The sequence below is a fragment of the Oxyura jamaicensis genome, chromosome 4 (assembly GCF_011077185.1).
Source record: "Oxyura jamaicensis isolate SHBP4307 breed ruddy duck chromosome 4, BPBGC_Ojam_1.0, whole genome shotgun sequence".
Classification (NCBI taxonomy): domain Eukaryota; kingdom Metazoa; phylum Chordata; class Aves; order Anseriformes; family Anatidae; genus Oxyura; species Oxyura jamaicensis.
This window is the reverse complement of record NC_048896.1, coordinates 83,528,208-83,543,271: the sequence shown is the minus strand read 5'-3', so window position 1 is coordinate 83,543,271 and position 15,064 is coordinate 83,528,208. Positions and strand designations below refer to the sequence as shown.

The following is a 15,064-nucleotide window of genomic DNA, read 5'->3' as shown; positions in this document are numbered from 1 at the left end:
ATATCATCTTTCTTTATTTGTGCAGAGATATGCTGAGGGGCCAGTGGGAAGTCATATAGTGACTGAAGACCACAGTTCACCTTCAGCATTATTGTTCACACTTGATGGACAACTACTTTACAGTTCTTTTTCTTATATGTGGTGTGACTCAGCAGTGCCACAGGATGTATGTTGACAAGTGCCTGGTAGGGCTTTACCCCCCCACCTCTCCCAGGGTCCTCTTCACAGAGCAAGAGGCAGGGCCTGCTTCTGCCTGGGCAAAGACAAGGCCCTGCTGGAGCACTTCTTTAAGCCGGGCTTCTTGGGTACTATTGTGAATTAGTGGGCATCTCAAATATTTTAACGAAGGGCTAAGAGTATGTATAGTGGTGCAACACAGTGCTGTTTACACTAGTGAAATGTTGTAACTAACTTCAGATATTTTTAAAGAAATCTCGTTTGAGATTATTGAATTTATTATGTAAGAACTCTGGTGCCGTATAGCAGAGTATCTCAGAGGACAATAAATGTAATGCTAACCTTTCTAATAAACATACTGGTCTTTATTATTATTCCTACTTTCTAGACAGGTAGAACTGTAGAGAGATTGAGGCTGCACATATAAACGTATCTCACAGGATACCTTAGGATCCGTGCTAAGAGAATCCTATTCTTTAAGAGAGGGGCCAAAGTAGATGGCATGCTTTCCATAGCATGCAAATCTGCTCTCAGGTACCAAAGTGACAGCATTTTTAAAAAGTTTTGAGATGCCTCCTCTGATGGCTGTGGTCCTTCCATTCTGTCACAGGCAGTGGTTGTTTGAGCGTTTCTGTTAAAATAACTAAGCATTTTCTTAAGTTTCCAATATTATTGCTGAAGGCTTTTTTATATGCTGTAAAACTCAGATTTTTTAAGGAGCAGAAGAGAATTAGAGATGGAGTGAGGAAAAACTGTGCACTCAGATATCCAGCAGTGTCATAATTGGGCTGTTTCTATGCTTAGATTCTGGATTCAAAAACCTGTGTGTAGTGCAGCACTTGATGTAAATTCCAAGTAATGGAGTTGGAGCTCTCATGCTTGTGTATGCTCTCTCTGTCTTTCCTCTCTTACAATAAAAATTCTGGGCCTGCATGGATAACTAACACAGCGAGAGAGAATAAAACTAAGTTGAAAATTACTTGATGTCTTAGAGGATTCACGTACCCAGGTGTTATATGTACAGTGTAGTCTAACAGATATCCACACTTACATGTCAGTAGAAAGATTTTTTTTAAGGTATGACACACACCAAGAAGTACCATTTCCCTTTTCTTTGGCTGTAAAGGGGGTTTAGAGTGACAAGCTCAGATGGAAGCATCCAAAGAGGTTAATCACAGCTGGTCACTGGCCACGTTGTCCTACAGAAAAACAGATTCAGGGCCAATTTCACTGTCCGTGAATGTCAGTGGTAGAAGAGTATGGAGTGCTCGTCAATACCATTGCATCTGATTCTTTGCTTGGGAATGCAGTTTGCCTTTCAGCCTTGGGTTTTCTCTGTGTCTATCCTGTTAGATATGTGGCAGCAACATAGTTATTGAGTTAAAGCATTTTGATTTAATCCTGCTTGAATCTATTCAGTCCAATTTTAATTCTGTTTGAAATCCATTGCCAGTAGACTCTTGATATAGAGTTTATATAGAGTTATATAAGAGGATTTTTCATTATTTGCCTAAAGAATTGTAGGCTGAATTTTATTGGTCAATATCAACTAACACATGTTAAGTTGAAACTACATATAGTCTTTCTATAAATTTTGTATTGTTTTAACTAATTGGAAGGAAGTATTTTGGTATTTTGTCTTCCTCTTTAGTCACGGTCGTCCCCCCCCCCCCCAAAAAAAAAAAAAAAAAAAAAAAAAAGATCTAATTGGTATCTCACCTTCCTGCAGTATCTTGTGATCACTTACATACAGTAAAAGCTTGGAATTGGATGTTTAAAAACACTCTTTTTTTAAACAATGTATCTCATTATAAGATAACAGCTTTGATTTCTTTGCTGCTTTAATCCAGCTGGTTAATTGCAGAGTAGTAAAATCATGAATGTTCATGTAAGGTTTTAAGGTTTTATGTTAATCTTGTTATCTTTTGTGTTTTGTTATTTTTTAGGTTAATTACGAGTTGCTGCTTGAGAAAGACTGTCAGCTGCGTAATCTAGAAAATAAACTTGGAGAGTATATTGCTTCTTTACAGTTTCAAAAGACTGTTAAAAAAATCAAAATGTTGGAGCTATATATTGCTATCATAAGTGTACAAGCTTTGCTCTTTGAACAACTGAGCATATCAAAAACCCTGTCAAAATTGGAATGTATTCAGATATTGGAAGCCCATAATCCAGTAAGTAATGAAGATGTGAGAAAGAAAAACTCCTGTTAGGAGACAGCTGCTGAGACAGTAGCTTATTTGACTTCGGTTTGTTGCACTGGTTTGCAGCTCCTGATGGTCTGGTCTTGAATTTCTGTGTTTATGTGCACTCTACTGCTCTAAATAAAAAGAAATAAAGGAAAATATTAGTGCCAGAGAAGATTATATATTGTGATTATTTATTTTTGTTACAGTAGCATCCAGAGATATACAGTCAGAAAGAGCAGTATTTTGATGACTAGTTAAATATTGTTGATCACAAAAAAGAACATTGGGAAGTGATAGTGTCATGATTCGTCATGAATGTGTTACAAATTTTTTGACAATATAATGCTAACTATACAGGAAAATCCATAAATAAACAATATACTTAAATCATGGAGCTTTTAAAGTTATATATATAGAGATATATAAATGTATAAATATACTTACCTGTCTGTCTCCCTCCAAGCATGCTCACATTGTTTCTATAGTAGAAACTTCAGAAAGACCTCTTCCCTTCATTGTTCATTGGATTTATTACACACGTTACATGTATGTGACAGTTTTCTATTCCTTTTTAATACTTCAGTGCTCTGTATTCATAAGGATGGGTTTTGTCTGCTATTTGTGACCATCCAAGTGAGTCTTGGGAGAGCATTGGAGTTGAACAAACAAAATGATTTTGTAAGAGCAAAATCTCTTTGCTTGAGGGCATCATTAGAAAGCTATTACTATGAAAACTTCTGCTTAAATTTTAATGCTCTCATCTCCGTAGAGCTGCTTCTTTTTAAATGGCAGTTAGTATGCTTATACCCTTCATTTAAAAAAAAATAAATCATTAAATCTGTAGAAAATTGAGAAAGTTTTGCATAGACAGAGTATTAAAATAATTTAATCTGGGGTTATTGCCTTTAATTATAAGAGGTCCCAAAGAAAAGATTGGGCTTTGTCCCATCCTCTGCAAAGAGGTTGCTGTTAGCTTCTCTGTCCTTGAACAAATGGTGAAAAAGTATTGAAGGAGAGACTGAAGATAGAATAACTAGCACTGGATTCTTTATCCAGTGTGCAGGAACTGAGCTAAGCCTTATTTGGGGAAAAATATATTTTAGGCATTGTTGGTTTACAGAAACTATCTCCTGGTAATCAAACCTTTGTCTCTTGCTGTGTTTTATTTCTGCTTCTTTGTCCCACTACCTGGCAAATATTAATACCTGTTACTTTAAAACAAATACAGATTACAGAGGATTTCCTAATGCTTAACTACATCAGTGATAGTTTTGCCAATCAATGAAACAAAACACATCTGGCTGTATGTGAATTTGCTTCATACTCTTAGAGATAGCAAGTTAATATAATTTTTTATTGTTAGGAGAGTAGATCTGAGCTCCAGTGTCACATCTTGCTGACCGGGAGCAGATGCTTACTTAGAGATACCATATACTTCAGTGAATCTGTAGTGTGAATACAGCTGATCAGGTGGAAAAATAAGTAGATAAAAATTCAGTATTTTTTCCAAGCTACAGGTTGGGAAGAAAGGTGCTGAGATATTTAGTAAGCAACTTGTTTGAGGTCAGACAAAAATGACATTGGAAGACTGGAATATGAACCCTTCCTTCGGATGTCTACTTTGATTCTTTGTTCAAAGAGGTCTTTGGCATGAGAGATCCAGTCCACATAAAACTTTGGGTTTTAAAACTTTGATTTTTAGACCATTGTATTTAAATCCTAATTTTATTACACAATTTAGCGTACTATTGTGAATTTATTGAATTACTGTCTTTGAACTTACATCTCTTTGATACTAGCCATTGATGCAATATAACTAAAACTAGTCTTGCTGCGTTTCACAAGCTGTTCCAGTGGCTTTATGTAGCTCATAGATTAATTCTGATGGTGCCATTATTTTGTTTGGATCTCAGGCTTGCTGGTAGTCTTTTTTCTAGATGTCCTCTACACAGGAAGGTTTCAAGAGAATATCAGCCTTTAACACAATGAAAATTGGCTCATATCTTTAGGCATTGTTCTCATCTGTTCACAGCATGCAAGTCATGTTTACTGAAGCCATTCAACGAATTGGAAAGTGTAATGACTGCATGTGGCTGGGTAGAATGAGAAAATGAATAAACTAATAACACAAGCTCTGGTACAATCTTCTTTCTTCACTCCAATTGGAACTTGTTCTTGTAAGATAATTTATGACTTCTAGATTGTGTTTTCAACCTCTAGGAGATTGAAGAACTTGACAGGAAGCTGGAGTATGAAATGTTGCATAAGGAGTCAGCTCAGCAGCAACAACATCTAATGAATAAGCAGAGGTGGACACCGGATGGATTGGGGCTTTCAAGTGAAGCTGTAGAAATGAATGCAGACAGACAGGTGACAGTTCTGCTAAGACAGGCCATGAATAAATGTAACCAATTTATAAGTCTACACCAGCAAAGGTGAGTGCTTTGGTCTCAGGTATTGCTAAATCACCACAGTCATTACAGACTTTAAGATAGCACAGGGAAACAACAGACGAAATGTCTGCTGTGCTGGGGAGGGACTGTGGCCTAGAGCAGTCTCAGGAGCACTGAAATAAGAGATAGGAAATAACTTAGTTGCATTTGGATGGTGATGTTCTTCGTGATAGTCACCATATCTTCATTGGACCAGTGAAAATGTAACAATACTGGGGGAAATGCAAGGGGGAAAAGAATTCTAATCCTGTTCCTTCATCTCCCAAGAAGATGAGTAAAGACTTCAATGAAACTTGCTCAGTTGGGGTCAGACTAAGTAACTGAGACAATAAAATTGAATTTCCATCTCCACTGTTGACTGAATTCCCAGTCCCACAGTTATTTTTGATGTCATATATAAGTAGAGGTATCAGTGGAAAAGTAAGTACATTTAAGTAAGGGTGTCAGTGGGAAAAAATGCCTCCTTGGGCGGGATGTAGAAATACCTGTCTTGTATGAAGATCACCTGCAAAAATAGGTGATAATGTGAAAAATTACAAAATACTGTATTACGTTTATTAGGATTACAGGAGTTAGAAAATTCATTTCCACTTGTATTGCACAGTATTAAAAGCCTACTACATCTCAAGTTTCATGTAAGATTCTTAGAGGGTGTTTTCCATTATAAAGAGGGTTTCTCTTGAACCAATTGATTTATTAAAATAGCTTAGATAGGCTTTGAGTGGAGTTGTAGCACTCTTAATTCTGTTTTAACTCTAAAAGGGATGGAGCTCTCATGCAGATTAATGTCTCTCCTAGAAGAGCAATAAAGGAGCAAACAGGTTATTGGCTTGGGAATACTACAGGATACAGGTGTGTCAATCAGGCCTTCAAAGGAGCAACAGTTGTTTTTTACTGTGTTGTTTTTACCTGTAAACATAATGGAAGAAATGAATCTTGCACTTTTCCCAGATAACATTGTAATGGCTTCATAATTTGATCTAGAAAGAAAAAAATCATCAGTAATGAGGAAGCTAACAGTTTACTGTCATTTCAGAAACAAAAAGATCCACAACTTGTTGAAAAGTGTTGTGATGAAAATGAGGTGATAAGAGGGACAGGTTGAATGACAGTCCTTTGGAGCAATTTCAGATTTGTATTATGTGCAAGAACATGGCATCAGATTCTGCTCAGATTTTGTGTTGTGGTTTAGGGGAGAAGAGAGGAGGAGAAACTGGCTTATTTTAGAAGTTACACTGCTCAGCCAACTTGGCTGACAGAGTTTTGCCTCCTGAATGGATGACTTTCAGTTATTGTTACCTATAATACAGTCATTGCACCTGAGAAGATTTCAGTGTTAATTCTGTCTTTCACTTCAGCTTGAGAGATGAGCAGTGGAATTGCATGGTGCTTGAAGATCTCCTGGAAAATATAGAAATGGATGCATTTTTGGCACTTTATAGTCAGGTAAGCATGAAATTGAACAAAGCTTCCAGGTTTAAATTACAGCTGTATCAGCAGATCAGCTTTTCTTCTTTTTGGGGAACTGTTGCAGATATATTTGGACCCAGTTCTGCTAACAGTCACTACCAGTTCTGGTGTTTGCAGCATATATTACTGTTGACTTCAATTAATTCTGACCTACTTTTCAGCCTTTTTAATTTTTACTAAGTTATACTACTTCTTCACTTACAAATCCTTTCCGGCAGTTGTCCTATTGCATTTCATTCTGTGGAGAGAACTAAACTGCATGAGTTTCTGGTTTACAGACAGATTTACCGTTTGATTTCCATGTGTTAAGACAGGGGTTCTGTTTAGGTTTCAGTCTATGTGAGAAATGAATAACATTGATTGTGTTACAAAACTAAATGATAAAAGCACTGCTGGTTAAATTTTCTACTGTCATTACTATTACTATTTTCAGAAAGAACATCTCTTCTTCGTTGGTCATAATTTATTATTTGTTGGCTGCCTGTCAATGCCACAAACGGCATTAAAAGTGAATCACTGTTATTCCTAAATTGTATTTGCAGGTTTTAGTTTAGGTAAGTAACTAATATCAGGGTTTAAAAAAAAAAAAAAAAAGACTATAGGTTCTACAGCTTTTACCATCTAAGTGTCTTACCTTTCAAGGACAGTTGCATTTGCAGCCACCTGTATCACAAATTGCACAAATTGGGAACTTCATATGTCAGCGAGCCAAGGAGGGACACCTAAGGGGGTGACAGCTTTTCCTGAGTCTCAGGTTTGTTTCTACTCAGGTTTCTGAACATTTTTACCTTTTATCTTTTGTTGAGTTAGATGTCTACTTGAGATCAGCTTGGAGTGGGACTCCTGTACATTATATTTGCATTAGGAGATTCTCTTGGTAGGTCAGACATGCTTTCAGACCCTTACTCTGATTTGGGCAAGGAGCTTGCAGCTAGGTCTCCTAAAGCTCACAGAAGTTTGATAATCACTTCAGTCCCTCTCTCATGAGGACACTTGGGTTCCATTCAAAGTGGAATCATTGCATTAGCCTCACTGGAAGAGACTTGACTCATCTGGCAGCCTGGTGGCTAAGGTGCTTTTCTGGTATGTACTATCTCTCTTTGTGCTAATGAATTAAGTTAGAGTGAAATTCAAACCTGGTCTTATACTATCCAGGTTTCCTATTCTCTGGGCATAAGCACCAAAAATCCATTCTGACATGTTTTGCAGAGTGTAGCATTTTAAGGTATTGCTGCGAAGGTCACAACCAGCCTTCTAGTTTTAAATCCAAGCTATGTGTTTCTGTAGCTTTTTTATTATTATTGTTTTCCTCTTCAGTTTTTATGTTGCAACCCCTTTTTTTTCAAACTGTCTTGCTACCATATTCACCTTGACAGTTTGGCATATGGTAAACAGATATGGCTGTCAGTAACTGCTGAATTCTGCTCCAGCCTTAAACTCCTTCTCATTGTGTTTCCTGCACCCATGGCTGCTGAAAAAAACTTTCTGCTGTCTGCCTTTGTAGGATGTTTACATGGTAAATATTCACAAGATGGTGAGTTTTAATCTGATTATTTCTTTATAGCTTTAAATTTTACAAGTATTCATTTATGTTCCATCAAAATAACTTGTGTACTGCTGATGAGACAGTCACCAAGTATTTTCAGTTATGCATTAAGTTGTGGAACAGTATCATGGGCAGCAACAGCTATAACACTTTTCAGAGGTGATATTAAAGAGGCTTTGTTTTCCCATTTGTAATTGCAGTTCGTGTAACAACTGAAAAATTCAGAACGTGTTCCTCGGTGAAAAGAGGCTAGATCTTTTGCCCTGTTCAACATTCCTTTTTTTTTTTTTTTTTTTTTTTAATTTGGTAAAACGGGTAAGGATTTAACAGGCTTCTATGAATGTTTTGCCAAAATATACAATGCTTCAGATACTTGTTAAATATCGTAAATGTAAGATAAGAAATAAATTATTTTCAGCATCAGTGGAAAATAAACATCAGAACACATACAAAAATTGAAAATGCTTTGAAAGGTCCTTTGGGCTTTGCCTGTCTTTCCCTATACTGCTGTAGTTTTAGTCATAGGTCTTGGTGGACCAGTCTTGTAAATTCTTTTATACTTTTCTTTTCCTAGTTAATTATATTTTTATCTGACAAAACATTTTGCATCCAGAAATGCTGACTGGTATGGCTCTAAACAGCACAGACCAACTCTTCCAGATACACACTACTGAGACCATTATCAAAGTAATTTCAGTGCTTTTAAATCTGCTTTTGCCTTGTGATTTTGGACTAATCGAAGGAATGGCTGGGGCCTTGTACAGTGTTCATTTAGCTATTTCCTGGGCTGGTGAAAACACTCAGCACTAAGTGGGAACTCTTAAAAAAGAGCATGAACACTGCATTAATCTTGTACTCTGATTCTTAGCTTACTATACCCTTGGGCATGGAAGGGTAGGAAGAAGTTGCATATAATAAGACAGCTGCTCAGCAGAAGAGTTCTTATCTCGCAGAGGGTGATGTGAAATGGTTTTCTGCTGCTTCTGAGTTAGCTCTGTGTGATAGAGCCTCAACATTTACCTCTCTCATGAAGGCATTAATTCAAGATGTGTGCCATATTAAGATGAGCTGAATGCTGAAGCAGCAGTGTAATAAGTAGTGGAAGGGACACTGAGAAGAGAGGCAAACCCGGTGGCTGAGTGCTACAGCTCCTGACTGTGAATCATTTCAAGAGAAATGTTGGTCCTTTCCCAACAGACCTTCACTCTTTTTTTAGCATTTCAGTTCAAATATAGTGTTCTTATTCTTTGGGAAGTATCGATCATATTTATCATTTAACTGCCCAGTACTAACCAGGAATATTCTGGTTTTGTGTGTTACTGTAAGCTAGTGTCTGTTCTAGAAGTTTTTTAATAGTGGCACTTTGCCATGTTCCCAAAGATCTCACCACTTGGCTTGGGGAAAGCTGGAACTTGCTTTTCTACAGCATAAGTAAACCACGTTGATTATGTTGCTGACAATTTAGTTGTCTTCTTGTGATGATTGTTGGGTTTCTAATCCTTTGGCACAGATGTATCGTGAAACAGCTTCTGAACAGCATGGTAGGTATTCTGCAAGTTCAGAAATTAAAATAATTTTGTGCAGATTACAGATGCATGCAAACAGTATGTCGTAATTTTCACAGTACCCAGTCCCTTTAGCACCCTAGCAGGTGAGCAATGACCTTGATAACTATATTTTTATATCTTGAAGACAGAAGGAGGTTTATGAGCATTATTGTCAACTCACTACAGTTGAAAAACTGGACACACTGTTCAGTGTATACCTGGGGGACCGTGCTGTATGTTTTGTTCATAAGATTCCCTGAAGAAATTTTTAGTGTGTAGAAATATGTATTAGATATACCATAGTGGGCTTTTTTTGTATTTACATTTAGTCATATAAAAGGTAGTCCACAGATACTTTAGGACATGGAGTTTATGAAATTCCATAAAACCTATACAGATAGCCCCTTCAGTTACACAAAAATGAATTTAGTTCACAGCAATTTTCATAATATAATAACTCCAACTCTAATTCCAAACTTGAGTACTCTTAATTCAACTGTAAAGAAGTACACAATAGAATAGGAGTTTATTAATATATTAAGGCTCACAGCGTAATATATTCCTTTTTGGGGGGTATATCCTTATCCAGTGTGTTGATATGGGAATTGATTTTTAAATCTTTTTTCCCCCTGTTTTCTTACAATTTATAGGTACATTATACTGACACATATTAAGAAACTATGGTATTGTACCTCTGTATCTTACACTTATTCTTTTCTTTATAGAGGATTTTCCCCTTTAGACTAGTTTTTAGAACTATGGATGTAGCTGTCTTGGAAAACCAGATAAGTTTCATTTTCCTACATTTTGTCTTGCAGCTTACATCCCTATGGAAGCAGATCTAGGTCGATAAGAGATTTGCTAGAATGATAGTGAGTTCAGGATTGTAAGCCTCTCAGTGAGAAGTTACTTATTAATGAGCATGTAGCTATAGCCCCAGGTACGCTAGTTGATTTTTAGAGAAGACAAATGATGGAGACAGACAGTCATGTGGGAACAGCACGGTAAGCCTGAAACTCAGCATGAATCAAGTTCATTGATTCTTGCATATAGGTGTTTAAATACACATCGCTCAGACAAAATACTTAAAATAATTCTACTGTTTGCAAACCACAGTTCATACATCCCTATTTATACTCTGGTGAAATTCAGAGAATATAGATGAGGTTATTGGTGGCACAAGTAACATTTTTATCCATTAATTTTACAAAACACACAAATTCCTAATCTTTGCAGTACTTTATTGTCTCTAATATGCCTGAAGATTGAAACTCACCCCACACTGGAGGGCCTTTGGTCTGACTAGTGTGACCATTCCTGTATTTGAATTAATTCACTTCTTCCTGTTTACACAAGCTGATCCAGGTACCTGGGGGTTTCTTTAAGTGCTACTGCAGGTGCCCGCTCACACATCAGCACTCACTTTGCTAGACATGTGCTAGGTGCACCTGGCTGGTGCCACTTTTGGTACTGTTGACAGCACTGTGGCACCTTGGAGAATGACTTAATCATGAATTCTGCTGTGTCAGAATACCACTGAGGGTTGCCTTCCAGTACAAATCATACTTGATGCAGAAAGGTAAGGGTTAGAGTGGAGGAAGGAATATCTTAAAGAGGAAACTATTACAGAGGAAAGCAGTACTGAAGTCATGATGCATATAAATAATCATCCACGTATAAATTATGGAGTTAAAGGTCCTGCAGAGACCATTCAGTCAAAGGGAAGGATGGGTCACAGAGATGCCATTTTTATGTGTTTTTTTTGTTTTTTGCAAATTTTGGGAGCAACAGTTTTTAAAGACCAAAAGTATAACACAAGCAGTCTATATACATTGATTACAGAAATTAAACTTACCTGTCTGTATTAAGATTTAAGGCCGTTTTCCCTACAGAAGAATCAAATCACTTCTTACCTAAGAACCATGAACAGATGCCTCTTTTTCCTAACTGTGGTACCCGTTTTGGGTTGAAAATAATGGATATTTGAAATACTCAACAACTTAGTAACCCATCATCAATCTTAGCACTTTGTCTCATTCATTCTAGTATCTCAGTGGAAAACATGCAGCAATACTTAAGAGCCTAGGAGACTTTGGGGAGTGACTACTTCTGCATTTTGGAGAGAAATCTCTGCTTGTCTCAGTGTACTGCAGACTGTTTTATATTTGATACACATGAGAAATCTGCAGAAACAGCCCTGGGGACAGAGTAGTTTTGACAGCTGAGCAGCAAGTAACAATGTGGTTTGGGTGCTTAGAGGGAGACAGGAAATGGTTCTGATTAATCATCTAGGGAACAACTGAATTTGAACTTAGTCTGTTTGGACACTGTGTGAATATAATTTACCAACAACCTTTGGGCCAGAAAATAAAAGACATTTTTACAGGGGTGAAGATGTTTCCTTCTCTTACAGACAAGTATTGCAAGCTATTCTCTGAGCTTATCACAGAATGTGGTGTTATAAGAAGCTAAACAATGAAATGCCCAACCATGGTGACATGTAAATGTTGTCATTAGGTTTCAGAGGTTATTGTTTCCTAATTTTGCAGACCAAAAAATGCCATATTGCTTCATTCCTATGTCGATAAGATTACAATCCATAAATAGTGTAAACCTTACATTCTGGAATGATTGCATTGTGATTTTTCTGGCATCGAGTATCTGCTCTAAGCAGACAAAACAAGAGGAACTGGTTGTTTAGAATTTAAATTGCATGTATTTGCAATGAAATGGGGTACTTCAATGCTTATGGGCCAGTGTGGATGGAAGCAATGAACACGGGACTGTGACCACTTGACACCAAAACCACTAAAATGATTTTCAGTAATACTTTTTGTTTCTATGATGAGTGATTTTTTACCGTTAGCAATTAAAATTCACTAACCCTTTCCTTCCCTTCCTATGCTGCTTTCACTCATTGATCCTCCAGGAGCTCCGACTGGCAGGTTATTTAGCCAAACTGGCAAGGGTGCCAATGGGAACGTTGCACAGGATTCTGAACTTGTTGCTGCCCTCCAGTTCACAAAGTGAGGTTCTTTCTGTCCTTGATTCCATCAATAAATATACAGATGCTGTTGTTGAAGGTGATAGGGCCGCAGATGAGTCTGGCAGCTGTAAAAAAAGGTAAGTGTGATTTTTCTGGTAGACTGTTGCAAAAGATTATTTATTTGCTTGGCAAGTGGATTGATGAAGGAAAAAAAAGGGGGGGGGGTTCATAAGTTTCTTCTATGAAATATTTTCATGGTGTAAAGTGTTTTGAAACTGCTGCCTTACTTTATGAAATAAAATTGATTGATGAAAAGCTCATAAGTTTTATAACTTTAGGAGTATAATTTAACTGAATTAGGCAGTTATTTTATAGATTTATAAACCTTGCTCTGATCACTTTCTTTTTGTTGACTTGAGTTTATTAAAATAATGAAGTCTCTCCCAACTCCTTGCCATGCATGACATGAGAAAGGGAGAAAATATTATTTTTAAATTAAAATAAATAAATAAATAAGTCTCCAAATTGGAGAGAGATGAGTTTGAAGGGTGGCTCTCAGAAAAAGAAGGATGTGGACCTGTTAGAGCCAGAGGAGGGCCATGAAGATGATCAGAGGGCTGGTGATCATAGCACCTCTCTTGTGAAGAAAGGCTGAGAGCTGGGGCTATTCAGCCTGAAGAGAAGGCTCCAGGGAGACCTCATTGTAGCCTTTCAGTGCTTAAAGATTTTGGTACTTAAAGTACTTCAGTACTACTATAAAAAAGATGGAGAACAACTTTTTGCTTGGGCAGATAGTGACAGGATAAGGAAGAATAGTTTTATACTAATCTTTAGTTTAGGCAAGATTTGCATTAGATGTTAAAGGGAAATTCTTCACTCAGAGGTTGGTGAGGCACTGCAACAGGTTGCCCAGAGAAGCTGTGGATGCCCCGTCCTGGAGAGATGTTAAAGACCATGCTGGACGAGGCTGATAAACATGGTCTAGTGGGTGGCATCCCTGCCCATGCTGGGGGTTGGGGTGGAATTGGATGATCTTTAAGGGCCCTTACAACCCAAGCCATCCTATGATAGGATTCTATGAAAAGCAGATGTGGCACTGAACCCTCTAGCTGTTGGATGTGAGTTGTCAAGGAATGGCTAAGGGTCCTTGGGATCATGTGGTCTTATGTGATTTAAATAACTTGGGCAAAAACCCTTGCATGCTCTTACTGGTTGTATTTGTGGCATTAACGTTATGGTTTTGGTAGTTTGGTAAGAATAGGGGAAAAAATGTGTAGTTTTTTCTAGGAAACTTGTAAATGGACAGGAATTTTTTCTTTCCTTCTCCTTCAGGAAGAACCAAGAAAGGTGGCAAGCATTGGAGAACAAAGTAAGGGAAGATCTGATAAACAGAAGTTTGGAAGTAATCCCTTCTCTAAACAGGAGAGAAGACAGGTAAAGAAAAAAAAAAAAAAGGAAGAAACACATTTTTTTTAATTATTATTTTGTTATACTTTATTTCATCTCCAAAGGTTCTTCTACATCTGTCAGAAAATAAGTTCATAAATAAGCTTTTTCTGACACTGTCCTAATCTTTGATGCTTGTTTCCTACAACACATTTACACATAATATGCAATAATAGTAAATGTCTAAAAAGGTTTTGCTGTACTTACCAACAAAATTCACACACTTTTCGTAAACATTGCCCCCCCCACCTTCCCTATGTTACTTATTGTAAGGTTAACTTTTCTTACACAGTTTTGTATCTTGTAAAATGTTATGCAAATTATTGGGGATTGGAAGAGAAACTACATTTCTGTCTAAAATACGATTTTCTTTAGCTTCCAGAGGAAAGTCACCCCTCCTATGTCATGGTGTCATGGTATGATTTAGAAAGTTATGCTGTTTTTCTGCCAAGTTTTCATTTTTTTTTTTTTTTTCATTAATGTAGCTTGATAAAGAAGAAGCACCTTGCCTTCCTGGAAGAAGCATCATTCATTCATCTTGGATGTTTGTCTACACATCCTCCTATGGAACAGTCTGGTCAATATGTTTCCTTGAACGCTGCAACTGTAGAATCCATAGAAGTATTAGACACAGGGGAGAAGGTATTTTTGTTCCGTGAGCAGAGTGATCCAGTACTTTCTTTTCATAATTCTCCAAGGAAAAAGAAAAAGAACTTTCTTAATTCCAAAAAAGCTGCACATGCAAGTATGGATTAATGAGGGAGACTTCCATTTGAAGAATCAATTAGGGAAGAAGTAGTTATTTAAAAATCAGAAAGAATGAAGTATGCAGTTTAGATAACACTTGCATTGTTTTAATATCATTTATCTGACATTGTAAATAGTTGTAGTTTTACATTGACACACTTCACAATGAGCGTTGTGCATCTTTTAATTTTTATCTGTGCATCTTTTGATGGATGGACCACGCAGTGAGTAAGGAATTGGCTGGATGGTCACACTCGAAGAGTTGTGGTCAATGGCTCAACGTCCAGTTGAAGATCAGTAACGAACAGCGTTCCTCACGAGTCAGTACTGGGATAGTCACTATTTAACATCTTTGGTGATGTGGACAGTGGGATTGAGGATTGAGTGCACCCTCAGCAAGTTTGCCCATGACACCATGCTGTGTTGTGCAGTCATCTTGCTGGAGGGAAAGGATGCCATCCAGAGGTAACTGGACAGGTTTGAGAGGTGGGCCTGTACAAAAC

The 15,064-nt window shown here is 37.3% G+C and overlaps 1 protein-coding gene across 3 annotated transcripts in view; it reads left to right on the top strand.

Annotated features, from left to right (window-relative positions):
- EVC2 (EvC ciliary complex subunit 2) overlaps positions 1-14,577 on the top strand; it is a 65,757-nt gene extending 51,180 nt beyond the window's left edge. For all 3 annotated transcript variants that reach the window (XM_035323578.1, XM_035323576.1, XM_035323577.1), the window contains exons 17-22: positions 2,124-2,351; positions 4,587-4,801; positions 6,178-6,265; positions 12,312-12,505; positions 13,701-13,802; positions 14,300-14,577. In XM_035323578.1, the coding sequence (XP_035179469.1) occupies positions 2,124-2,351; positions 4,587-4,801; positions 6,178-6,265; positions 12,312-12,505; positions 13,701-13,802; positions 14,300-14,570 (1,098 nt within the window). In that variant the 3' untranslated portion in view covers positions 14,571-14,577. The remainder of the gene's footprint in view (positions 1-2,123; positions 2,352-4,586; positions 4,802-6,177; positions 6,266-12,311; positions 12,506-13,700; positions 13,803-14,299) is intronic.
- The last annotated feature ends 487 nt before the right edge of the window (positions 14,578-15,064 follow it).